This window comes from Buceros rhinoceros, unplaced genomic scaffold (genome assembly GCF_000710305.1).
Source record: "Buceros rhinoceros silvestris isolate BGI_N320 unplaced genomic scaffold, ASM71030v1 scaffold47, whole genome shotgun sequence".
In the NCBI taxonomy this organism is placed as follows: Eukaryota; Metazoa; Chordata; class Aves; order Bucerotiformes; family Bucerotidae; genus Buceros; species Buceros rhinoceros.
This window is the reverse complement of record NW_010420205.1, coordinates 240-27,371: the sequence shown is the minus strand read 5'-3', so window position 1 is coordinate 27,371 and position 27,132 is coordinate 240. Positions and strand designations below refer to the sequence as shown.

The 27,132-nt window shown below is 41.8% G+C and overlaps 1 protein-coding gene across 1 annotated transcript; it reads right to left on the bottom strand.

The window, feature by feature from the left end:
* Nucleotides 1-19,407: 19,407 nt before the first annotated feature.
* Nucleotides 19,408-26,709, bottom strand: LOC104496120 (zinc finger C3H1 domain-containing protein-like; the record flags this gene model as incomplete). Its single annotated transcript, XM_010139198.1, has 8 exons — nucleotides 19,408-19,942; nucleotides 20,068-20,130; nucleotides 22,314-22,353; nucleotides 22,955-23,056; nucleotides 24,205-24,305; nucleotides 25,000-25,165; nucleotides 25,253-25,357; nucleotides 26,599-26,709. Coding segments are annotated over 8 exons (826 nt in total), but the record flags the coding sequence as incomplete, so codon positions are not given.
* Nucleotides 26,710-27,132: the final 423 nt, after the last annotated feature.

Sequence of the window (27,132 nt, the reverse complement as noted above, 5' to 3'; positions counted from 1 at the left end):
CTGGTCAATTCGCACGGGCATACTTTCAGTTTTGCAGTTACAGATGGCATCAGTTGATTTTGGCTGACACGTTTATCCTGTAGGGAAAAAAATGAACCAATGCCGAAATCATGTATGATAAAGTCAGCTGAGTACATATCTTAATCCTTTATCTCCTGTGGCTTTTGAAGCAGTGCAGCATACAGCTGGAGAATGATGCCTGAAACCACTTTGGATTAAACAGAAGATCAGTCAACCATTGCACGATACCTATTACCATGTTTACTTAGCTTTAATTTAACTTGGGTCCATCTGTGCTGCACTGCTTAATGTCAGTGAAATTCCTTTCGGCTCGCTATATTTAAGAAGTTTGTAAAGTGATTTGAGAAGCAAAATAATGTTATAATTCTAAAGACTAGTTAAAGAAAGCTTCTTTTATCTGAGCTTTTCTAGCTTGCAGGAAGTCCTAAAGGCTTTGTGTCTTAATTTTATAAGCATGTTTGAAATATTTTGATCAGATATTTTAAACTTGAAATTGTTAAAATTCATTTAATAGATTTTTAAAGTTAAATGTGTAAATATAGAACTGTATTTATTATTACAGTGAAATGCAACCACAGTAAAGGACGTGAGATTAAGCACTGTACAGTTTCATATTGATATTTGCTATATTTTCTGCTCATATATATTACTAAATTCATTATCTGTAAATAATATAATGTAAATGTGTAGTGATTGTAAATAGGTGACATGCTTTCTTTTCTACCAGTGTTCCAAACATATGGAAGTTGTAATAAAATGTGACTACACAGTAAAGAGCATTTAATCAGGACCTAACACCTTAATTAATCCTTCGCAACTAAATTTGTTCTAATCCTTACTCTAACCTCCCTAGATGTCCGAAATTCTTGGAGAAGTATAAATTACAGGTTTTGTGCTCTCATTAGGTGTCCAGGGAGCAAAACAAACAAAAGGCGTTTCATTTCAACTCAGCTAAGTCTTGTACCAAAACTTCACTCATAGACCCTTATGAACAGATCCTGCTCCCTGCACACACTGTCCATATCTCAGTGATGACCCCTCATAGCTGCCACATGTGAAACTGGCACCTCCGACCATGTGACAAGGACATGCATCAGGTCAGGCAGTGAACATGCGTGAGTTACCAGCAGGCTTCAGAATACATTGGACCACGTGAGAGATAAGGAGGCTAGAGTGGATGGGTGAGTTTCAGAATAGTCTTACTGAGGCTGGACAGAACCAGCAGTGAATGGGGGTGAGAACGGTGTTAATTATTGTTAGGAGGAAACAAAACAGAAGCATGACAAAGATAGCACAGGGCAATGCATAAGACAGCAAGGAGAGAGGGCTTCGAGAAACAGCCAGCAAACAGGAGCAGAGTTTTATGGGATATTAGAGAGGGTGGTGGGGTTCTGTGAAGGATGAAGAGCTCAGAGTGGATACAAAATGGTGGAAGCAATGTGATGGCTGAGGAGATTGTAGTGGTAAGAAAACAGGCAGTGAAGCTGCTTTTACATGCACTTATTTGCACCAGAAAGCGTAAGCAATGTCAGAGCTGGAGGCCATAAGGGAGAAGAATGAAATTGTGTTATTTGAGAAGGGAAATACTACAGCTTGAACACAGAAGAGAAGGAATAGCTGCAAAAGAAGATGGGCTGAAAGATGATGCAGAAAGGAAAAACAGGCATCAAGGTTATAGATCTTGGCACGCAGAAGGAAGATTTTTATTAATTTATGTACCAAATAGTGAGCGGTAGTGCCTGTGGTCACAACTTTGGTGTTCTGGGCAATGTATTGTCACATGTAAGTACAGGTGAATTCTCCCTTAATGCACTCACGCCACAGACGTATAGTGTTACCTGGAGTAACAACTGAAGGGGAGTTTACTACAGGGGGGCAGCTCAGGCACACAACCTGCTCACTACTCTGACACGTCTGGAAACTAGGTCCTTAGGGAAGCTGCAGATACAAGAACAGCCAAGGAAAAACAGCTCATCAGAGATACTAGCGAAAGCCGTAAAGAAGATGGGATCACCTGTAAGAAAAATGGATGACGGCAAAGGCCACGCCTTAGCAGACTCTAGCAGAGAAACACAGAGTGACACTGCAGAAGAAGTGCTGCATCAGCTGGGCATGTGGCTTCAGACCTCATTGCCAAAATGCGGGAGAACATCCCTGGGTAACTGGTGGTCACACTTGACCTCAAATTGAGACCAATCATTTGCACAGTCCTTGCTGTTGCTGCTGCTCCATGTTTGCTTTCTGCCTTTGGTGGCCCCCCTATATTAAACAGCAAGAAAGCTGCTGCCACACAAACTATCCATATCATCTGTAATAGGAATTTCAGCTTCATAGTGCTGGGCACCACTTACTTGCTCTGTCTATTGTGTGTAAGACAGGAACAGCAATCTCGTAATCAGACTTTCCTCTGTCATCAGTTTAGGTATGAAAGTTAAGGTCTTGCTGAAAACCTCATTACTCAACCACTTAAGAAAGGCTCAAATAATTAAAATTGTTTGTGGCAAAATGAATGTTCTTCCTTCGGGAAAGCACTAGAAGACAAGGAAGTGGAGACAGAAGAGTAAGAACAGGAATACAGGAAAGCTAACAGTAAAAGTCCAGAACTAGGATCACAGCAGCAACAGCAGTGTTAGAAAATCCTTTCCCGATCCATGAGGCACAGTAATTATGCAGGTGCTCAGGTGCTGCACAAGAATACAGCTCTCAAACTCCAGCAGAGCTGCACTGCTTCCACCAGCAAACGATAGACCAGCTCTCCACCAACCACAATAAGCACCTCATGTTCTCTTTCAATTACATGGGCCAACCAAGGGACTAATCTGTCGTTCTGCAACAACGTTATTGTAAAAAACAATGAGGGTATCACTGTATATTATTTAACTAAGACAAGAACACTGATTCAACTCTTTATCTGTCTTTGTTTGAACAGAGTCTGAGCTACAAATGAGAAATTTTAAACAAAAATGCAAATTTACCTGTGCTAATAAACCAAAGTAGAAGGAATTCCATGTGTTATACCTAACACTTGCAAGGGAACTGGAAAGAAAAGGCAATACCAACGTTAGGAACATCTTGTTCACATAACGAGAATCACAGGCTTGTGCTTAGTGACTCTGGAGACATAGGAAATACGAGTATGTTCCCTCCGTAAAACAATTTGTTGTGGCATTGTCAAAATTATCTAAGGATCCGTTCTCAGTCATAGGAAAAAACAAACATTAAGAATATTCCTCTTGAGAGCTGGCCTACAGCCAGGATTTCTAAAAAACTCTGTCACAGACAAAGAGACCACTCAAAATCCACATTTAATCTTTTCACAGGTGGCAACATTTTCCATTTGTCAAGCAAAAAATATGTTTCATTAATGGGAAAAAAACTGTCCATCTGTGAATCTAAAGACTTCCATTAAGTGTCAGGCATGCACGTGCCAAGAGTCTTCTCCAACTGGCCTTGAAAGTCTCAGGACCCCAAAACTAATACTTGAAGGAAGTTTCAAACATCTCCTTTTTCATCTGGTGTTGTTCTTGATACATAATCACTGTTTTGACAGGTGTCTGCAGTTATTAATTAATTTGGTTCTGTGGGTAACAACAGCTTCTCAGGACTAGCTATAGATGTCACTACAGTTATTATCAGCGTTTCCAGTTTATGAACTGACCTTTTCCTGGAGGAAGAAACTCTCCCGGCCTTCTAAGAAAAACGTAATTGGGGAGATTTTTCTACTAGAAACAGAGGTTTAGTCTCCTGTGGGAAGTACCATGGCCTTCTGTGAAATCTGTCTAGGCCTCTTTGCTGGTTAAATATGAAAACGAACTCCAGAAAGTTTTGTGTGACCAGGGAATGAATTCTAAGATATTAAATCAGTCTTAAGGCTGCAGTGCTAACAAACGCTTCAGCACTTATCTCCCTGAATGTCATCATCAGTCAGCAAATGAAAGAGGAGCCAAAGTCGTCATTCCAGGGAAGTACATAGAAGAGATGTTTGATAAGAACATGTCTAAACCACAGCAAACTAGCCAAGTGCTAGAGCCAGCCAGTGGCATCTTAATTCAAGAAGTGGGAAAATAGCTCCCTGACTCAATGCCCTACTGTGAATGCAAAGTATGAGGAGTTTTTGCTTTATTTGATATATACTTGTCCCAGTATACAGACGATTACCGCATTGCTGGATTTCCCTATGGGTTTGGTTTGGGAGTTTGTTTGGGTTTTTTGTTGAGGTTTGGGTTTTGGGGGGTTTTTGGTGTTTTGTTTTGTTTTTTTGTAGGTTTGGGGAACTGACGACATTGAGGCATTCGTGAGATTTCAGCATATTCCTCAATACTAAGGGGCAACCGCATACAAATGTAATATCCACATTTCTCTGAGCTGACTATTCTACGAGGAAATTGGCTGTTGCTTGCCACTAGGGTATCTTGTAGTTTTGTTTGCTCTTTTGTTTAGTGATGATGTGGTCTATTTGATACTTGTTAAACTCAGCATGATGATAGATGAACAAAGTGCAAGGACCGTTTGTAGAACTGAATGAGAGGGAAAGCCATTTCCTTAAAAATGGGGTTTATATACATACCTCAAGTTTCAGTTACAGCTGCTTGAAAATTGTAGGGAGGTTGAAGAAAACAATAAACCATCAAATTTTCCTCTGGACTTGTCTCCGCTTTGCAAATAAACTGAACACCAGCCCACATATATCTGCAGTCTGTGGAATATGGAGACATGTTCCAGCTACCAGAATGGTCATCACTTGTGTTCACACTTGAACTAAATTCTGTCATACTAGGTCCTACCCCAAAATACAAGACAATATAGCAAGTCAAAGTGTGCAAGACCTACCCTGCAAGCAACTCAGTTTACAGTTTTCAGGAACAGTCTTTAATTAATTGCTAGATTAAAGCAATTTTCACAAAGGAACCAGGATCTAACACCAAAACTTCCTCAGCCATGTGCGATGAGCAGGCCCTTCTCCTGCTTACTTTAACCAGAGCATTTTCCAACAAAGATGAGAGAACTATAACCACAGGCTGTGCAGATGCACAATGGGGGAGTATCTGGAGGAAACCTCAGCAATGATGCCTATGCCAAAAAAGCAATGGTGCTCCCTGTTGAGGAGGAAAACAGAGATCTGCGTTAAATGGATCCTATTCCTGAAAGGGCCACGCGTGAATGTGGGAGCAGATCTCAAGTATGATACAGAAGTACACAGTTTATCTACCTGAAAATCAGCAGCCTTGAGTGACATCATACACAGCCTTATTGTCTAGGCACCTGTCCTCCATAACTACCATCTCCTAAAAGAAAAGAACAGCCCTCCTAGCATGCCATTTTTTGATGCAGTGCGTGGTAACTTAGCTGCCCATCATCACCTGGGCATGTGATTTTAAACAGCCTGAAAGTCTAACGTGGACACAAAGCTTCTGCTCCCCTGGAGAACCCAGTCCTGCTCAACCTGGCCACCCAAGTGGGCTTTTCCATCCAGAAGGATATATCCTGCTCTGGAGGATGTGGGGAGCTAAAGACACCAAGCCTGGAGACACTGGGAGAGAATGTGAGTCCAAGGGACGAAGACATTCTTGCTGAGCTGAAATAAGGCAATAAAGCACCCAGGATGGAAGCATAGCTGGGAACACCTACAGCAGAGTTTGGCATGTGTTCAGTATCTTGAAGACAGAGCATCAACATGCTCCATCAGAGAGCGTGCTCTGTCATTTCACAGCAGTACATGGCAGAGAGCTAAAGCCAGGACAGACAGGAAACTCTTTAAGATCACCATGGGCCAGGAAAGTTGTGCAATAACCTTAGGAAAAGGAGACTACAGGTCAGAGAAATCATCTTTTCAAATAGACTTCTTCAGAGAACAAGTCCCGGCTCTCCACTCTGAACCTGCGTGATGGAAGATTTTGTCTGTGCGGTGAATGATGCCAAAATATCTCTGCCACCTCTGGAACAGGATGCAGCCTCCTTGGCTTCCTGAACAAGCAGCTTTACAACTGAAAACCCTGAGCTCTCCTTGCTCTATCCTTAGAAGTATTGCAAGTAACAGATCTCTGCCCATCTCTAAGACAGCAGACAAAGAGAGGTTGTGGAGAGTTTGAGACGTGGCATGTGGAAGAAACACAAGAAAATACAACTTTTTAAGAAGCTGGAGTGAAAGCATTTAAAAAATCTTGTAGTCACTAAGTGCCTCATTCCAAAAAGCAGCAAAGAGAAACTGCAATGGCAGTGGGCAGACTGTGTATGCACCCTTGTGCTGGGCACAGGGGAGGACCTTTACCGGTATTGCTGAAGAGGGAAGAAAGATCTCCAGTCTTAAACAAGGACATTTATGTGCATCCACAGTATGAGAGTTATGTGGACTATCAATCAAAGAGGGGATAAAGAAACTCATGCAGAAAAAAATCATTTCCATGAAAAAGTCATTAAAGAACACCTCTGTTCAGGGGTCAGTAGAAAACAAATAATAAATCATTGTGTTTTATGGGGTTCATTAAGTGTTAAGTTTGGTGAACTGACAAGCTATTCAAAATTCAAATACTTTTTTTACTTTTTATTCACTCCAGTTAAATAGGAATCGGTGATACAGGCTTGAAATGCAGGTCAAAGTAAAATACCAATATTAGTTAGTTCTGACCCTGAATGCTGCTCTTCTGCCTACAAGAATTGATAGGCTTTCCCTTGAAAAACATTGTCTCTCCTTTTCCCATACTCCTCACACTGTTCCTCACACCACATTGCTGGCGTACATAGGCCTTTCCAGGTCTTTCAGCACTTTCACTCCCTCTCTCAGAGGGTTTTGCAGCAGTAAGAAATCCACTTTGTGAGCCATAGGTGAACCATTTCCAGTGTCGATCGATCTCTCCGTTTATTATTATCTGTGTTAGGAGACCACTTCGGTCATGGACCAGCATCCCACTGCTCTAAGCACTCCATCAATACAGAAGGAAAAATGCTGTTTGGAAGCTCTCGGAGCTAAGTGCTGAATGCAAGTAAGCACAAAGAGGAGGGGAAGAAATGGCTAAGGAAGCCCACAGGCCTTTCCAGTGTGGAATGCAGAGGCTTTGTAAGGACCTTCTGCGCTTCAGTGGGTTTCAGCAAGTTTTTATTTCCATACCAGATATTCCTTCTGAACAGCAGAACTTCTGATGTTTGTAGGCAGTGAACTACAGCACAGTCCTAAAAACTGTTGCTTTATAGTAGAATGAAACATTTCTCATCAAATCTGGGACCTCATAAATTACACTCTGGGTCTGATTTTTTTCTTTTTAGAAGGTAAATAAGTGTCAAACAATAGAGTCATTGTCCACTAAGTACCATTCTTACACCAAGAGTCTTTCGTAATGACAGCAGCATCATAAAAGTCCTTTGATCTATGAAGGATCAAATATCTTTGGTTCCTATTAACATAACTTTCTTTCCCAGTGGAGCACAGAGCATTTGTGATAATGGCACTCTATTAGGATAATTAGGAAAAGATTGTTCAGCTCTATTTCCCCCTTAGAGCTCCCTGGCAAATTTCTCCTTTCGTGTCATTCAGATTTTCTACCCCAAATACCTCTGTCATAAGGAAAAAATTTAAGAGTTTCACATTTTACGGCTCAGAAGTCTAGGCTGCCAATGCAATGTTAACCAGCCATTAAGAGGTTCTGAAGAAGGACCCAGAATGAGAACTGAGCCATCACCTTTTAAAAACCTAGTGGTTTTTTTTTTAATGTGAGCAAGATTTTCGATAACTGTGTGGTAGATCTTTTAACAACGTAGCAGGAACGTGCCCAGGGGTTATTTGCAAGGAAAACATGAGAAAGCATTACAGGGAAGGTTTGACCCACGAGATTTGTGGGGTAATACGACCAGAACCAGAATTTGTACGACAGATGACAGACAGAGGAAGACACTTGCTAAGAGAGTATTCCCAGAGATCCCTTTGGAAACCCGGATTTCTAACTTTGTCTTGCAGCACGGTTCTTCGGCTTTTGCCTCTTCTGTCAGAGATGTAGATCTGAGGTCACGGCAGTCAGGGCTATCTGGAGAAAGTCGGTCTTGTTTCGCCAGGCACCTAGTGCCACCATGTGCCCAAGTGTGCCTCACTGCCACTGTGAAACACATGTTTTCCTTTTCAGTTTCTGGTTCAGTGAGTCATCCCTCTTCTAGAAAGTTCGTAAGGACAATTCGAGGAAACTCCCTGTGCAGATTTTAGGAGTTCTAGTGGAAGGGACACTCCTGAACTTGTTCAAGTGTTATAGTTCACAACTGCAAAATCTTAAGGCAAGTGTGACATTAGAAAGTCTGTGGGAGGAGCCAATAAAATGGTCAATACTGCAGCCCAGTTTGACAGCCCACATGCACGACCTAAGTACTGCAGCCCAGCAAGCGTGCAGGTGGGCAACTTAGGTCAGGAACGTGTGACAAGATACTGGCACTCCTCAAAAGTGGAAATGTCTAGAAGGTACCACAATCTGTACCCATCTGACTGCTCAGTCAAAATGGGATCTTCATTGCCATCACCACCACAGTTTCTGTATGTCGTATGAAAAAATAATCACTTTATTAGGAAAGCATCCCCTCTTTCGCCTTGCATAACTGTTGATATACTTGTTCTTTAATCACTACAATCCTGAGAAGGGTGACATTTCATGCTAGCTCAGGGGACCTGAAGAAAAAGGGATGAGGTGCACTGGAGGGCTTCAGCTGAAGAGCCAGAGACCCAACTGCTGCCTGGTGCTGCCTGCGGGAAAAGGCATCAGGATCCCATCTTCAGCAGTTTGGGCACTCAGGACTTTCAGGATCCCAGCTCCATCCAGCAGAAAGCCAGGAGGCTCCAGCTGGTGCGCTTGGCTCTATGAGCTCCTCTGGCTCTGAGTACCAGGGCACAATGTCACTCGTGCCTCTAGACACAGTGGCTACGTTTGTACTGTGAGTTAAACAATCTGGAGATATTCTCTGGCCACAAAGCATTATCGAGGTCTACACCCTTATGATGCCTCCAATCCCTCTTTCCCTCAAAATAAAGTAGTTTTGTCCATAAAACATACTGGGAACCTACTGGTCTACATTAATTCTCCAAACAATACCTGGGACAGATACTGTACACACCAAAACAATGCCAGGGAGCCTGATGCTAACAGCATCTTGAGCTCTTAGCCTGTGCATGAGTCTGTGTCATGCCCAATTCCATTGTTACAACACAAGTCAGGTGCTTCAGAAGAATAGAGTCTGGGGTTTAGGCTTAGCATCCTGTCAGTGTGTCCAGCAGACCTGGACGCGCTATATGCCAGGCAACGAGGTGGATTTCTGACTTTGCTTAGAGACTTTCCAGTCCGGTCCATTGTCCAACTGTCTGCATTCTAGAAAACCCAAACCCAATACTGGATAAGGCCCTGTAGCCCATCAGCGGGTGCTTTGTGACTGGATCAAGGCTTCTTGACTCCAAGTTTCTACGGACAATTCTCTATGCAGCCATTAGTCCCAGTTTCGATTTAGGACTTCACTACCTCAGAAGTCAGTCAGAGTGTGTACAATACAAGGAGTGATCTCAGGTCCTGGTGTTGTACATCCATGTTCTCCACCCATCTACATGTAGAGTGAGAGAAGGCCAGGCTGAAATAGTTTTCGTTGCTCTATTTCAAGAAATGCTTTTCATCACTTGAAGCCTCTGGACTGCTTGGTAGAAATGGACAGAAAGAAAAAGCAGAAAGACATACAAATACAAGAATCAAGCCTTAACCTTTGATCTAGGTTAATCTGATAAGGCCCTGGCACAGGGCCTTCAAAAACAACTCAACATATCACTCGGGAAGGATTATGCTGAACAAGTGATAAAAGCACAGGCTTTGTGTTCATTGGCACTTTACAGACACTGACCCACTCATGTGCTGATTTCAGACAAAAACATTGACTTTTTGGCTCCCAGCTGAATTCCACCGGTCATTTTCCTATCTCCCATCATGTGATATAAATCCACTTACGTTATTTATGGTGCCATACCTTCCTCTCTCCGCACTGTTCTCCAGACAATCCATCACATTATACTGGGGCTTTACCACCAGAAAAAGCATGGAAGCAGGACTTCCTGCTTACCAAGTCAAAACTACTCCTTTCAGAGTCGGTGCACAAGCACCACGTGCCAGTGCCCCTGGACATTGCTCAGCTGGAGCGAACAGACCCACTGTAAAAACAAGGAGCAGAAGTTCTCTGCAGTCCAAACGAGACCGTTGCCCATAATTTGGCTTTGTCCAGGTCTCACACATTTGGCGTCTGACACTTTAGCAGAAAACGTGCCATGGGTTGCTCGCCAGAAAGTGTTACAAGGGCAAGAGAGTCCTCCCTCTTTTTTCTGTATCCAGAGAGACATGGGCTCCTCTAAGAGAATCATTCCAGTAGGGAGACTAACTCTGATTCTTTAATGAGTGTCTCAGAGCACCCAGGTACATCAGAGTCCTTTGCCCACTACCTTCTATTGGAGACTTTGACTTAGGAGGCAAAGAGGTGTCTACGCAGTCCACATGGTACTGGAGAATGCATCTGCCCACAGAATCTGGTCTTGCTATACACCATCCCCTGCATCCATCATCAAATCTTCAGTATACCCAGTCCTGGTTTCTTTAGGCGTAGACTTAGCTATTTCAAGACTTCTGTGAATCTTTTGTTTGTTAAACCACTGAGTTTGTCCTCTGCGTGGGCAGATTTTTTGTTGATGTTATCATCTTTGTAATTGCAGTTCAGAGCCTCTGCCCTTTTGAAAGCTTGCTTCAGTCTTCTTGATCTGTCTAGAGCCTTGTAAGGAATGCACTGCCAGTCTTTCCTGCACTCCCAAAAAGAGATTTGACGGTTTGGCTTTTCTTGACTGTACAGATACCTGAACATGGCAGGTTTTGGTGGTGACCTTCCTACCAAAATCTATCCAACCACTCCTGGCAGAAAAAGGTGCCTGAACATCTCTTCTAGAAGAGAAGGAAGTTCATAAGTTCCAGAAGGAGAAAGAAGCCTCAGAGGGAAATGTGAAAGCTGATGTGAAAGAGAGATGTGATTACAGGGGGCAGGGTCTGAAAAAGATGGGCTATTCCTGCATCACATCATCGTAACTAAAACTTGCTCATGCAAGCTTGTAGGAGCAGTGCTTCAGCCTTCCCACTTGTGCTGTATTAACTGGTCAACACAAGAGAAAACATTGTTGCCCTCGACTCCCATACTTGGAAGTTCCCCAAGGACCTGTCCTCAGCCACATGGTTTTCTCAGTCTGATCAGAAAAGGGACTGACCTAACTCAAAGGTCACAAATGAGAGCCAGAATGACAGCTGTCATGAAAATAAAAAGCAGATATAGAAATCAATGAGAATTATCATCTCAAAGAGCAAATGTGCCTCACAGATCACCCGTGACCATCACATGGTGTGGTAGCAGTGACAGCTTAGTTGAAAATCATTCCCTTTTTCAAAGATGCAGGGTTTTCCCCAGCTAATACTTGTTGAAAGCAAGTCCCTTATCTGGCTGAGTCTCTGCATTTTCTGTGCTGTTTTCTGCTGGGCCAGGCTCGGCTGTCTGCACTGAAAGCCCTCCTCCTGTTTACTCTTTGTCAACATTTTCCTAAGCCATGACACAGTCACTTCTGCCAGTACCCCAGGTGCAGCACCGCAAACTTTATGACTGGATTTTATGCTCCCATTAACAGAGAGCAAACAGACCCATAGACAATTCATTGCCAACAACTTCACAAGGTCAAGTTTCAGTTACAAGCCATATTCTGCTTTATTATCTGCTACTCAGCTAGGACAACAACAAATAGTAGTACACAATAAAAAAAGAAAAGTAGCAGTTAACATCTATATTCTAAGGCAAATTTTGATCTTGGGTTCCTTGCAAACATTAAGCCATCTCACAGATAAGGATAAGCAAACACCCCTGCTCTGTTCCTCAGAGCAACAGATACCCCCTGGCATGAAATACTGGCCGGCTCTGGAAAACAGCCCTTTGCTGTTCTCACTGCGTTCCTGACCACTCCCTAAAACCAATGGCAGGATGACCCCCGATCTCAGGTGAAAGAGCAGGATGTGCAAGGACATCTGCCGGTTTTAGCCTGGACTCCTCCGGTAAGATACAGCTCCATCTGCTTCTGTGCACTGTAACTACTGCAGTAATTGACTTCAAATTTCTAAAGGACTTGAAAGACGCTGAAAATTTCTGAAGTTAATGCTGCTTCATCTTTCTCGGTACTCTATCCAAGCTAGTGAGGAGCATCAGCACATCTACAAGTATAGTGCCATTACTGGATAGAGATGTAACTCTAGTTCGATAAAGTAGCTAAACAACCAGCAGTCTTTTCATTGGACACGTAACCCACACATTTACTATCTTGTAACTAAATACCACCAAGACATGCCTACATTCAACTCACTTAGAAGCTATCTTTGAAATCTGCCAGATGCAAAGACATGACACGGCGTCTAGCAAAATTATTTCCTTGTAAGAGTCCCAGCACCAAGGAAATGAGTGCCATCACTCAGCATGTACAAGACAACAAGGTGATCAGGCCCAGCCAGCACGGGTTTATGAAGGGCAGGTCTTGTGTGACTAACTTGATCTTCTTCTATGACAAGGTGACCCATCTAGTGGAAGAAGGAAGAGCTGTGGGTGTTGTCTACCTGGACTTTAGTCAGGCCTTTGACACCATTTCCCACACCATCCTCCTGCAGAAACTGGCTCCCTACGGCCTCGATGTGTGTACTCTTCACTGGATACAAAACTGGCTGCATGGTCGGGCCCAGAGAGTGAAGGTGAATGGAGCTAGGTCCAGCTGGCAGCCGGTCACCAGTGGTGTCCCCCAGGGCTCAGTGTTGGGGCCTGTCCTCTTCAACATCTTTATCAATGATCTGGATGAGGGGATCGAGTGCAGCCTCAGTAAGATCACAAATGACACCAAGTTGGGTGGGTGTGTCAATCTGCCTGAAGGTCAGGAGGCTCTGCAGAGGGATCCGGACAGGCTGGATTGATGGGCTCAGGCCAATGGTATGAAATTCAACAAGACCAAGTGCCGGGTCCTGCACTTGGGCCACAACAACCCCCTGCAGCGTTACAGGCTGGGGGAGGAGTGGCTGGAGAGCTGCACAGCAGAGAAGGCCCTGGGGGTGTTGGTCGACAGCCGGCTGAATATGAGCCAGCAGTGTGCCCAGGGGGACAAGAAAGCCAATGGGATCCTGGCTTGTACCAGGAACAGTGTGGCCAGCAGGAGCAGGGAAGTGATTGTTCCCCTCTACTCAGCACTGGTGAGGCCACACCTTGAGAACTGTGTCCAGTTTTGGGCCCCTCACTTCAAGAAGGATGTTGAGGTGCTGGAGCGGGTTCAGAGAAGGGCAATGAAACTCGTGAAGGGTCTGGAGAGCATGTCCTGTGAGGAGCGGCTGAGGGAACGGGGTTGTTTAGCCTGGAGAAAAGGGGGCTGAGGGGAGACCTTATTGCTCTCTGCAACTGCCTGAAAGATAGAAAACATAAAAAAGCTTCTTGTCTTCACGGTATGTCCTAGAAGCAAGAATCCACCATCAAAGCACAAAATGCAATTCATGTGAGAATAGCTTTCACTGGGTACCACAAGCAGAAATAAAACGCAACCAGGTACAATTATATGACCAACGACCGCCATTCGAACAACTTGCTAGATGTGGAAGCCAACAGCTAGGCCTTAAAGCATCCTCCTGACATCTGATGTGGTCTTAAGAACTACAGATGGAGACTTTTTACCGAGGCCTGTAGTGACAGGACAAGGGGCAAGTTTCAAACTGAAAGAAGGTAGGTTTGGACTGGACATAGGGATGGAATATTTTTGTGATGAGGGTGGTGAGGCACTGGAACAGGTTGTCTGGAGAAGTTGTGGATGCCCCATCATTGAAAGTGTTCAAGGTCAGGTTGGATGAGGCTTTAACAACCTGATCTGGTGGAAGATGTCTCTGCCCACAGGATCATCAATCTACTCAGCTAAGTAGGAATTATGCATGAAATCAGAGCCCACCCCATCTCTGCACCCACAGATACCACTGTCAAATGTTCAGAGCCGATACACCCACGGCCCAGTCGTCTGGATTGGCTGCCTTCAGCACCAGTGTGTCCATCTCTGTGCCTCCCAGAACGAGCCCCATGTTTCAGAACAGCACTAATTGTACCAGCGTTAGTGATGGAAATCCTGTTTGTTCGTGGGTCAGCTTTCAGAGCTGAAAGCTGCTTAGCTTGGAGACACCGACCATTTGAGACCTTGGAGAAAAATACCTTTTCTGAATCCCAGAGAAAAGCAGGGGCTCACAAGCAGCCTCAGGGTCAGAGCAAAGCCAGTCATTCAGGGGGACCTCAAAAAAGTGAATCAGAAGAGAGGTGGGGATAACTCAACATCTGACAGTGCTTCACTCTAAGATAAACTGGGAAGTGGAATGGAAGCTATGAAGAAACTAAGAATATGTGTCGCTAAAAAAAAGCTGTCATGAACGATGCTGAAGTTAAAGAGTAACTGCTGTCCATAATCTTTACAAGAAGGTAGCTCCTAGTGGGAACTTTCTTCCTGTTTTATGATTTGACTTACTCCCTGTTCCTTTTCTCTTTTGCCCTCGCAAAAGTTTAAGAAACTTGCAGGTCAGCTGGAGAATCACCTAAGTAAAAGGAAACAGACATCACAGGGTTCTGCCTCACAAGCTCAGTTTGACCCTTTTCTCATTTCTACACTTCGGATAACAGGAGGCACAAGGGCCTCTGAACATACACAACATGACCAAAGTGAAATTTAAATAATTCAGTGAAAACAAGTTATTTCTAGAAACATAGAACAGTTTGTAAGTCACGGTGTGAGAAATTTGTTTTGTCTTGTTTACAGATGCTAAAGTAGGCGCCCAGGTCACTACCTCTGTAAGAATGTAAGAGCACCAGCTGTCCCCCATGTTCAGGAGAACCTCAAGACTTACAGGAGGAAGCAGGAAAGCTGGCAACAGCTAAAGCCAACAGAAAGTGAACGCATCAAGCTTCTTTGCAAGACTACAGTGTTCGTCTGGAGAGCTTCCAAATGCTCAGCAGCAGAACAAGAGGTGCCCAGCTGACATCTTCGCGGGCCGATTGCATACTGTTGTTAGTCACAGTACTGCTGAAATTCACCTACTGCTCCTGACCCGCTGAAGCAGTCTTTTCCCTCCGGGGTCTCTGTATTCTCAGCTCCCCGTACACTTGGATTGCATCTCTTCCGTCTGCCAACCTCTTCATACCTCTCTTAAAAGGTTCAGACCTCTGCTGCTTATAGAGATGAGGTAAACCTGCTCACTTACTCATTTTAGGTTACATTCCTGTGACGTTGAAAATTCCTAGATCTTTTTTCTAGTTTTATATATAAACACAAAACACCCACTACAAGTTTTCACATCTTTCACCTGAAACAGGGCCTGTAGAACATGAAAGGGAACCCACGTCTGCTTTTAAGAGTTGCTAACCATAGAATGCTTTAGGTTGGATGGGACCTTCAAAGGCCATCTAGTCCAACTCTCCCTGCAGTGAACAGGGACATTGTCAACTAGATCAGGTCAGATCCAGCCTGACCTGGGATGTTTCCAGGGATGGGGCTTCTACCACCTTTCTGGGAAACCTGTTCCAGTGATTCACCACCCTCACAGTAAAAAAATTTCTTCTTTATATCTAGTCTGACTCTCCCCTCTTTAAACCATCACCCCTTGTCGTGTCACCATGGCCCCTGCTACAAAAACTGTTCCCGTCTTTCTTACAGGCCCCATTCAAGTACTGAAAGGCCACACTAAGGTCTTCCTGGAGCCTTTTCCTCTCCAAGCTGAAAAATCCCAATTCTCTCAGCCTGTCCTCACAGGAGGGGCTCCAGCCGCCTGATCATTTTTGCTGCCCTCCTGTACACCCTCTCCAAGAGGCCCATGCCCTTCTTTTGAACCTGTTGTTTAGCTTGCTACATAAAATGCAATTAACCAATGGGCCTAGAAGAATGAATAGGCTCATCCTGAACCAGTGAAGAGAATGTGTATTGCAGAAAAACAGCAGTTCTTAAAAAAAACATATGGGAAAAGACTAGTATCAGTTAAAGGTCAAGACTATCTTAAGCCTTTCTATGTAAATTTCTTATCAAAGCAATTATTAAAAACCTTTCTGCTTACTCCCCCCCTGCACTTCACCTTCCCACACACCTTCACCTTTGGAGTACATTTGTTAACAAAACCAGGTTAAAATTGAACTTCTGGGAGAAGTAAACTGCGTGCTGCCCCATAAATCAATCATTGTCTCGAGGAGCACTAAAATGAGTAAGAGTGAAAGAGATCATCTTCATACAGGTCTTCACTGAATGAACAAAACAATTTCGTTTTACTTTTCTTCCTTTCGTTCATACTGTTGTGTCTTTGCAAGAGCCAGGAAACGAAAAATACCGTAGTGGTACTGTTTTGGGGCAGACTTTGTTTCCAGAAAGACTGTAAGGCCAAACAAAGGCTAATTCACAAAGTAGCCATTCTGAGCACAGAACAAGAGACAGCCTAGTTTTACATTAAAAATTACTTTCCTCCTACTTATTTTTCCTCTGAAGCAGCTCGTACATTGCCTTTCTTCCCAGTTATTCACCACTATCGCCCATAATCTGACATTTATTTCTTGTAGAACTGAAGTCATCAGGAGAGATCACTAAGGACCAATTATGTAATTAATATAATACTCTTGGATAAATTTCATTCTTCCTTGTGATGTGTTAATGAAGTTTTGCATATGAGAGAAAAAAAAACCAGTTTATTTCCTCAACAGAACACCCTCTTCGTAAATAGCAGAGTAAAGGAGCAGGAAAAGGACTGGACCGTAACTGCAGACCTGTGGCAACAGCACTAACTCCCTTCCCGGCAGCTCTACCTGAGCCAGCAGTGCATTTTAGTTCTTGGTGAAAAAAAAGGGCTCTGAAGACTATACAGCTCCCTCACACTTCTTCACTCCAGCTTCTAAAGGAGCCATTCCCATTATGATTATCCACTTTCACGTACCATCAAGCCAAGCAAAATTGGGTCATATAAACTGAGAGTATTTTGATTAACACAAAATAGTTTAAAGCCAATGGAAGAGAGAACATTGTGGGTTTTTGGTTTCCCCTCCCCTTATCTCCAAGTATGTGAGAAGCCACTAGAGCAGAAAACCTATGATTAGTCCTTGGAGAAAATGTAAAGCTGAAGCTCTCCTTGGAAAGAGACACTAGGCCTCTTGTTACAAAGTCACTGTACAGCAAGGCAAGTAAAAGGAACAAAGTGACAGTCCCAAGAGTATGATGAGCCTAGGCTAGGAAAGTATCAACAGTTTTTCAGCAGTTTTAAAGACAGACCTTGAAAAAAATATTTGGGCAACATGTGTAAGCCAGCATTTACCATATTTGAAGAGTTTAATTTAAAAAGTCAAATACTGCTTTATGGTCTAAATCTTTTTCATTCTGAGCTGTACCACATCAAAAGTTTGAAGAAATCGGGATTCCACTCTGCTACAATGAAGAATGGGATTGCGTCAGCTTCTCCAACACTGCTTTTGTAGTCCTGAGGAAAACCTGGCCATTAAAGTAGGTAGTTATTTTATAATACACACAGAGCTGCCTAAAGGGACTTGAAATGCAGAATCATGCTTCATTCCCCTAGATGAAAACCAGTATTTCCCAGTTTTCTCTCCTGTAAGAGAGCTGCTACATGCGTGATTTCAGGGATCATGGTCTGAGTTAGAACAGAACTCATCCTGCTCAATGATTTCACTTTCCAGCTCAGTCTCTTCTCGCTGGCTGCACTGTCTGAAGTTAACAGCACATTTTTGCAGGCAGTGTCTGCTTCTAGCAGTGATAACACTTGATGTTCACAGTCACTACCAGGGATTGGTGTGCAGAAAAGCTCTTGCTGATACTTGCTCCTGTGCAGACCAAGGTCACTGCTAAACCCTGTGTGCCACGGTGGGGGTGCAGTAAGTGACAGGCTGCATCTGCAGGGAGGAGCGGACAGGACAGGTGACCCTACACTGACCAACAAGGGGTTCCATCCCATAGACAGCACAGTTGTTATAAAGCTGAGGGATCACAAGGGTGTGTCTCTCACCTCTTCATTTGTTGACTTCCAAAGAGGACTCTGTTCTGCCTTTGATCCCAGGCTGTGCATTCCTGAATCCAGTTCCAGAATCCAGCTCCTGAATATGATTCCCATCTGCTGCTGAGGCCAGCCTGGGCCTTCCCCAGTGTCTGCCCACAGCATCAGTGGTGACGCTGCCATCAGGGGGGTTGGGTTTGGTATTAAATATATTTGTATATATTTCATTTTGTTATTATTTTCATTAAAGCAGTTTTAGTTTTCTCATCCAATCCGTAAGTCAGTCTCTCTTACTCCTCCTCTTTCCCCTCTTTGGGAAAAGGTGGGTAGGGAGGGGGGTAATAGAAAGCATTTGTCATTCATCTAGTGGCCAGCCCAGCTCTAACTCTTGACAACGTAAAGAAAGGGTTTGGGAAGTTTTATGTCCCAAACCGCTTTGCCTCAAACATGAGGACTACTCACTCACTGTCTTCATGGCATCTTCACAGATCACCTATGCAAAAGGTACTACAATGGTCTTTTGATACGATTTGGCACAGATGGTACAACAGGAGGAAAGCCAGCCTGATGTGAACATCCTGTCACTGGTTTGGCAGGCTGACAGGATCTCTCTGCAACATACAAGTCGTGGCTTTGGAAGGTGGGCCTCATTTTATTAAAGGACAAAATGTAAGATACACTTTCCATTAATGAAGTTGTATTATTGACAGGAACAGTTGTAACGGGACAAACTCTGTGTACCTGAGGCAAGAGAAGGAAAATACCCATCGAGATGTAGTTATTCTACACCCACAATGGGTAGCTCAACCACGTTTGCCTACCTTTTGATCAAAGTAACAAAAGACAAGAGATTACTTTTAAGAGGTCAGCTTGTATTGAAAATACCTCTGTAAAAACACCTGTAATACTACAAGGTAGCACCAATACAAAACAGATCAATATGAACTTTCTTTAAACTGTTAAACTTTATTATAAATTAAAATTTCTTTACAAAAAAATTGCACATAATTGACCACTCTTAGGTTCTGATGCACTGGCATTTGCAATAGTTTCTTTAATCTTCAAGTTTAATAGTCTCTGCCGTGAGTCCAATGCAGAAAAGGGCAGTAAGCAACCCTCTTAGAGCCTTCAAGTGCAAGAAGCATACTTGTGGCCACGGCAGTTACACTTTCCTTAAGAGCGGCTGGTTTTTTTTTTAATTCTGCAATGAAAAAAACTCAAAAAACTTGTGGCCACGGCAGTTACACTTTCCTTAAGAGCGGCTGCTTTTGTTTTAAATCCTGCAATGAAAGTCTCAAAAAAGGTTTAAAAAAAGAAAAACCCAGAATGGACTACTTGCTTTTTACTGTAAACACAGCCCAGTAAATTAATCCCAAACACAGATCTCTCAGGCATCAGCGAGAGTGTCAAGTGAATCAGGAACAGCAAAATAAAGAAAACAGAAAATAAAAAGAAAACATAAAAAAATAATGTCTGTCACTTTGATTAACTATACTTACGTAGACGACGTTATGAGAATCTGGCAGGGCCCAGAAGCAAGGCCAGACAGGGAGTTCATTTTTCCAGAAGGGTCATGTTAATTGTTTCCAGGTTCAAGGAAAGCAGATTGGAGACTTGATATGCTCAGCAATACTCATCTGCCTTACACAGATCTTAGGCACAGATCAGCCTGAAGAATCATTCAACTGATTTTGGCATTTAATAGGGCTGACCGTACCCAGCGTTCAGTGATTCTTGCTTTCTGTTCTGTAAGTGTTTAAATTTAAAAGCTCATCTAGGCTGACTCCAACCTCTTGGCACTTGGAAACTAGTTTTCTCAGGTTATCAGTTTTACCTCCTCCTGATGCTTCAAACAAGAGTTGCTGTAAGAGATGGGGAAGCAGATATAAGATTTAGCCAGAGCTTGAGCATCACCACATCTATGGATATGGGATATGCAGAACATTTAAATGAAACCTCAAACTGAATCATAAGGAGAAAACATTACATCTTTCCACAGTGTTGCACACAGAGGTAACTTCTGAAGGGCTCTCTGATATAAATGATGGACCTGTAAAATAAAAACAAATATTAAAAGTCAGCAAAATTTCACGCACTCAGTGACTCATTTGAAGCACAAAAGTCTCTTGCAATAAATTTTTTTTAAGTTTTGAAACACTGAATTGCTACTAAAAACAAAGGCAAGTTTGTGTCTGACCTTAATTCTGACTCTTGTAAGCACATGATTAATTACATGAAGACATTCTATTTTTCTTCACAAGACTCCTGCCTCACTCATTGCACAGGTGGAACACACTCAGGGGCGAAGCAGCTTACTGATTGTTTCTCTTTCACCACTCAACATGCAGTCTCAAGGTCTTGCTTACTGTATACCATCCCAACCCTCCAATGAAAATAACTGTTTCACAGGGTTTTTTCCTTCAGCATCTATCTGTGCTTTAGCAATCGGTATGTGTCTTTACGACTCTAAAAAGAAAAAATAGGTTTAACATTGGAAATAGAGGACTGAAATGTTTAATGCAAATACTTACTCAAGTCTCCTTCAACTACTGGTATCTAAAGTACCAACTCTATACAAAGTCATTAGTGGAGGTGTCTGTGGACATTTTAAATACTCATACCCATTTTTATATTCTTTTAGCAAACCTTTACATGACCCCTGAAGGGAATAAATGACAGGTTCTCCAGGAACAGGAAATCCAGAATCTGAATCATAATTCTATTTTGAAACAATATCCTACTTTTTTACTAGAAAATCCAGTTATCTGAAACTGTCACCCATTTGCGTAAACATTAAGTGCTCACTACATCCCAAACTACACCTCCCCAAAAACACCCAACTGCACTGTGTGTGCCAACTCAAGTGACTTTACCCCGCACCATATATAGTTAGTAGGGTGGTTGCAGAAGAAAACCAGAAGGTTTCTTCTGGGTGTAATCCAGCTACAATGTTTTTCATTCTAATTGGTTCATTTTCTTTAAGGACCCTCTTTATGGATTAATTTGAAATACATTTTTCTAACTTCCTAATCAAAATGGGCATCTTTGAAGTCACCAGCCTCACCAGAGGCAGTGCTTTAAAACATAGTCCATCTAATACAATGACTGAAGCAAGGATCTGTGACCAATTACAGATTACACCAAACCAACACAGAGACAGAATTAAGGTTTAATAGGCAACCATGCCTTTGATATCTCCTGACTTTGAACTATTTGATCTTACAAATGAAATAACTGTCTGCTTGGGGGAGTGTTCTTTTTAAACATTCTGGGAGACAGTAAAAAATGAAAGACAATATTTCATCTGTGAGTAACAACAGCCATACTACCCATTATGGATCTGCTAAAGCTTTAATATCATTTCAAATAAAAGACTACTGACAGAAAAGAAGGATGCTGAGAATCAGACACTACAAGAATTACATGAAACAGGATACAGCAGAGAGTAGCTCAGAAACACCACAAGCAAGTGGCTAGTCACAAACCCAGGGCCTCGGGATTCTGCACACACACACACACACACTCCACCCTTCCCCCCCCAAACACACAGCATCTTTCCACAGGCAGAATTAGTATTTTGAAGGTGACAACAACAATATCAGGAAGATTCATCCCATTTGAACTGAAAAGTGACTCAGTTACTGTGCAAAAAAAAATTCTTGTATTTGTATACAGAGATAAAAATATTTCCCTCCTCAAAGTACCAATGAGTGAATGTGTGATTTTTGGAGAGAAAGATCTCATGTCTTTGATGGGGTCAGGAACTACTGAAACTCTATATATGGAGGCAGAGCTCAGAAGACCCACCCTTCCAACTGCTCATAAAGAAAGCTGACATCATCTTCCAGCAAAAAAATCCTTCGTTCCCTCTACTGTATTTCAAGTGCTAACAATCTCCTCCAGGTAAAAAAAAAAAAACAAACCACACACCAAAGCATAACACCAAACATACACAAAAGCAGGAGAAGAATACAGGCTCTCCCTCCCGCCCTGCCAAGAGAAAGACAACACACAAGCAGCGTGCACAAGTACTCATGATACAATCTGTTCTACCACACTTGCCAAAGACATTCCTCAAACTTGAAGCAAATGCTTCCGTGTTTATACACAGAGTATTTCACCCATCCAGGAATCTTGGGCTTAAGAGATGACCATTACTTTGGATAAAGCCAAGGTATGAAAAGTTTTACAGAATGTTATAATTAAATGTTTTAGTAAGCTGTGTTGACTTACTTCTCTTTGTCCCATTAGAAAGCATTCGGCAGCAATGGCTCTGAGGAGAAGAAATATATGAAAATATTTATTCTTGAATGATTTTAAGTGCCATTAGTGGCAGAAGACTGACTGTGGAATGAATGGAATTACAAAGTCCTTGAGACAAAACTGACTAACTTCCAATGATGTTAATCTATAGTGAAAAGATAAGAATAGCCATTTTTTAAAGACAACCTTACATGAGCAAGACATTTCAGTGGTTCCCCATTATGAACAAACACTGAAGAAAAATTTCAGTTCAGCATCACTGGATAATGGAGATTACTGCTATTGTGATATATAAAGGGGAGGGTAGAGAGGGGGAGACAGAAGTCAATAGTTGAATTAAAACGGCAACTTGTAAATACATAATTCATATTTATCTGCATAATATCCATTCACATAAGTTTCCCCGAAAGGGAAATTGTGATTCTCATTCTAAAGAACGGACAGTACCTCAGTCTGTTTTACCAAACAGTTACTGTTTAAATAATAAGTTAATGAAAGAGAGACTTCCAGTACAAGCCCAATTGGAAGGACGTTTCAGATTTACCTTTGTGATGTAAACCTTACAAACAAAAGCAATATCTATGAAAACAGATGTATGACTGTTGCATTACATTTTCCAGATGGCCAGGCATGTTGGGATATTATATGTAAACATCTTGGCTTGCAGTTTCAGAATCTGAACATTGCTCTCCTCCCAGTACCGCAGCAGCAGTCTGTAAAAGGCATTCACAAGAAAGAACACTGCTCTAATCACTGGGAACAGAAAAGCAATCCAAATATACAAAGACATTACACCTAATATGAGCCAAGAGTTGTAAGGAGGAAAAAAACCCAAGCCACTATTATGCAGTCTTGGCTGAACATGCTCTCAGAACAAAACAAAACAGAGAAGTTAAGATACAGTTTCAGGGAATAACTAAAGTGTGAAATCAGAGAGAAAATACGATGCTGGCACATTACAAGATCCATTTTTAGCATGCACAAGGTAACTGTGTATTTGAAAGGATGCTAACTAGTTTTATAGTCATGTGGCTACAAGATATTGTCAGTCAGTTCTGCTCACTCATTTCACATAGTATCAGCATTGCCTGAGGAAGCTACAAGTTCCATCTAGACTTGATTTAAAATCACAACTTGATTTAAAATGCAGCCATTCAACTTTGTGTGCCAAAGGCAAGTGTGTCATGCTGGTCATACTGTCCCCACACCCCCAACCACACCCACTTCTTTCAAGTCCTGCTTTGAATTCTTTGGGGTCACTGTTGATGACGAACTGTAAATGTTTGGAGACTTTTCAAATTACACAGTTAAGTGTTTGTGAGTTCACTGCAGCTGAATACAGTAAATCATGGACTGGAAGAGGACATTTTGAAATACTGTTCAAGTAAGAATCAGTGCAATGCTCAGATTAACTGTTTTTGTTTCCCATTAAATTGTTTCCCAAAATTAAGAATGGTTTATCTTTGCTAAATAAAAGTCCAGTTAAGCCTTAAGATAGCACTGTTACACACTGATGTACCCATTTTTTAAAATCGGTTCTATACTGGAACTATACTTTTAATAGATCATTAAGCAACAATGAGATTTTAATATATTCTTTACACACTTGAAATTCTGACCATCTGTATTATGTACAATGCAGAGTTTATTCCTGTGTAATTATAACCTTTCTGTAGACAGAAGCCCGTGAAACACAAGACTGACGTCACGTCAGAAGGCACAATACACCTCAAGCAACATGCAATAATATAGGAAGGTGTTTACTTATGTAGTAGAAAGTAAACCACGCATGTCTTGCACAAAAAAAACCCCAACAGTTACATTAACCTTGTTTATCTGGATTAGAAGAATCTTCACGTACCTCAGTGCAAGTCCAGGATTAGCAGGCATGGTAGAACAAAACCGTTCCAAGGTTTTGGAATGCTGAGATTTTGGAATGCAGCTCAAATAAAAAAGAACTACCTGCAGAATTTGAATTATAAACATTAATCCACTTTACAGCTGTCTAATTTTGCTAATAATAATGGAATGACAAAATATGAACGTTATGCCTATCAACTACAAGCTTTATCCCTCAAGGGTACAGAAATCAGTTTGTATAAAATGTTACATCAATTTGCTAACACCACGTAGTTTAGTCCTTCTAGCCTGCATTTCATGAGTAAAGAGAAACGCAATGGATGTTAGCAAAACAGGACTCAGGATTTGTATAAGCTTTAATCGAAGTGCTCAACTTGTATTCACTCCTACTTCTACTTTAATTCTTCTGTTTCTCAACCACTGTAATTTCTATGATCAAAACTGTCTCCATCTGCCAGTGTTACAGCTCTGCAGACCGCTCTTGCTTAGCCATCTCTTCCCTCCCTTACACATACTCTTTTCTCTACAGAAGAGTTCACCATTAAACAGCCTATTCACAGTATTAAAGCATGCCATAATCAAGTTTGCTTTACACACCTTTTATTCAGAAGCTCACTGCTAGATAGTCTTTTGCTCAGAACACTTCTTTCTTCCCTCAGATAATTCTTTGTCTACTAATTCCTAATTATCAATGTTCATATACTACTGGTACCGTATCTGAACAAGTACATTACAGGTACCCCCTAAAAGGTCATCAGTCTGTTTTAATTAAAACTGTCCACAGACACATTTTTACCTTATTATGAAACTCATAATTGGTCCAATAATCAGCAGTACTAAAAGGAATTGGGTATCGTGTGGGGACTGTAACAAGACATCTGTTCACTAGGTCGGTAAAAAGCTTGAATTCTTGAACTTTGTTGTTGGATCCAACAACTTTGCTATTGATAAAAACAAGGTAACTGGAAGAAAAAAAAAAAAAAGAAAGTGGTTCTGGTATCCTTCGCTTAGTTTTGAGATTAATTTACTTTCCTCCCTTAAGAACTTACTCCAGCCAGATGTTCTGAACAGTTTCCTGTTGCATCACCGCCCCCAGAGCTGCTTCATAAGCATCCAATGCTTCACCAACATTCGCATGAAGAGACTGGCACAAACTGTTTATATTAAAGGTTAAAAAGTGTTTTATGTCACAAACAATGCATGTTCTTACATCTTTAGAGTAAGAAACAAAGAACTTCCCACCCTGAGATGCAATAAAAACAGTGTTTTCAGTTTAGCAGCACTATGGACTAATTTATCAGTCAGCTTAATAAAATGGATCTCAACTGCAGTAAGGAATAATACAGAAATAATGCAGCTTAAAAAGCAAATCCTAACTTAAACAAATTAAATATGAGTTGTCTTCTACTCTTGTAAAGTACCCTTTTACTAATCCTTTCAACAGGGATGCTCTGACTGCTACAGAATGGAGACAAGTTTTGAGTTTCCTTTTGGAAAGCACCAGAACAATAAATTTTCAAGCTGGATTAAAGCCACTTGAGAAATGTATCAGACTCTGGCAACAGAATTAGTGTTCTGAAGCAAGTACTACCGGGGATCCAGGGCAGAAACACGCTGATCATGTCAGGAAAAACACCTAAAAATCAAAACACACCTTGGTTTTGTTCCACAACTCCTCAAAGAAACATAAGCTCAGGCCAACATATAGGACCTCACCAAAGAAAGAAGTAGACATACTTTTTGACTTAACTGTGGTTATACCAGTGACTAATACGTTGGTGCCTGCCAATCCTGGATATTGCTGCTATCAAAAGAAAGGGTGGACGAAACAAAAAAAGATTGTGTATACATGACAGAGATCTCTTGCAGAGGAAAAGGTCACTTCAATGTATGTCCCTCTATGGAGGAGCATCTTGTGATTATTTCCAGCTTTTACAGTCTGTGGATAGTAGCTCCATAAACAGCTGAAAGAGTGGCTCAAGGAAGGTGAGGAGACATGGGCTAAACAAAGTTAAACAGAGCAGGGGAAACTACTGTAAAATAAAAGGGAGACAACTGAAATCCAGAAGAAAGAAGAACACTACTAGCACTAGCAATCTCAAAAATAAAACAAACCAACCTCATTTTGTGAAGTGAGCACACCTGTTACTGTTCCCATAGGGCAGAATTTCTGAAAGATTTCCCAAGTGGAGAATTTAAGTTGATGCATAATTCACAGTCCCATAAAATTGTCTCTGTTGTGCAGCAGGCAGGTAGATTCTCTATGGACTGGCAGATCATTTATTGAAAGAACCCAAAGTGATATATACCCTAAGCCAAATAATCTTCTGCTTCTGAAAACACAATTTACTCAAACCCAATAGTTGTTTCTCTGAATCACTTTCGAAAGCCTCACCAGTAGATCTGCCACAGATAGGGGATTTGCTGGTTGACAACATCATCTGTAAGATGTTCTTTATAGAGAGGAGATGTAAATTCAATTGGCATCGGAAAATTCAAGAGATATCTACAAGAGAAAATGGTACAAGTAAATGTGAATATCCCTCTACATGACAAGAGTCCTATGTGGACGTAACATTTAGTTCCAAAATCCAGCTCATGGAACTTACTAAAAAAGACACTTTTCCTAGATTTTACTTTTATTCTATCCAGATACAACTCTATAGAAATCATTACCCAGTAACAGAGAAATGGTTAACATTTGCTGCTTTGTTATGTACAAAGTTAAATGTTGCTTCATATCTCAGACACTTTCCCCTCCCCACACAGAATACATCAAGTAAGGTTCCATCATCTACAGTCAGCTAAGCTGCATTGCCAGTACTACACTGAATGAACACAAACGTAAGCAGGAATAAAACCTAAAACCTATCTCCTAACTTGGAGACAGAAACATTTCAAAGCCTCATCGGCATAAGCTTTAGCACAG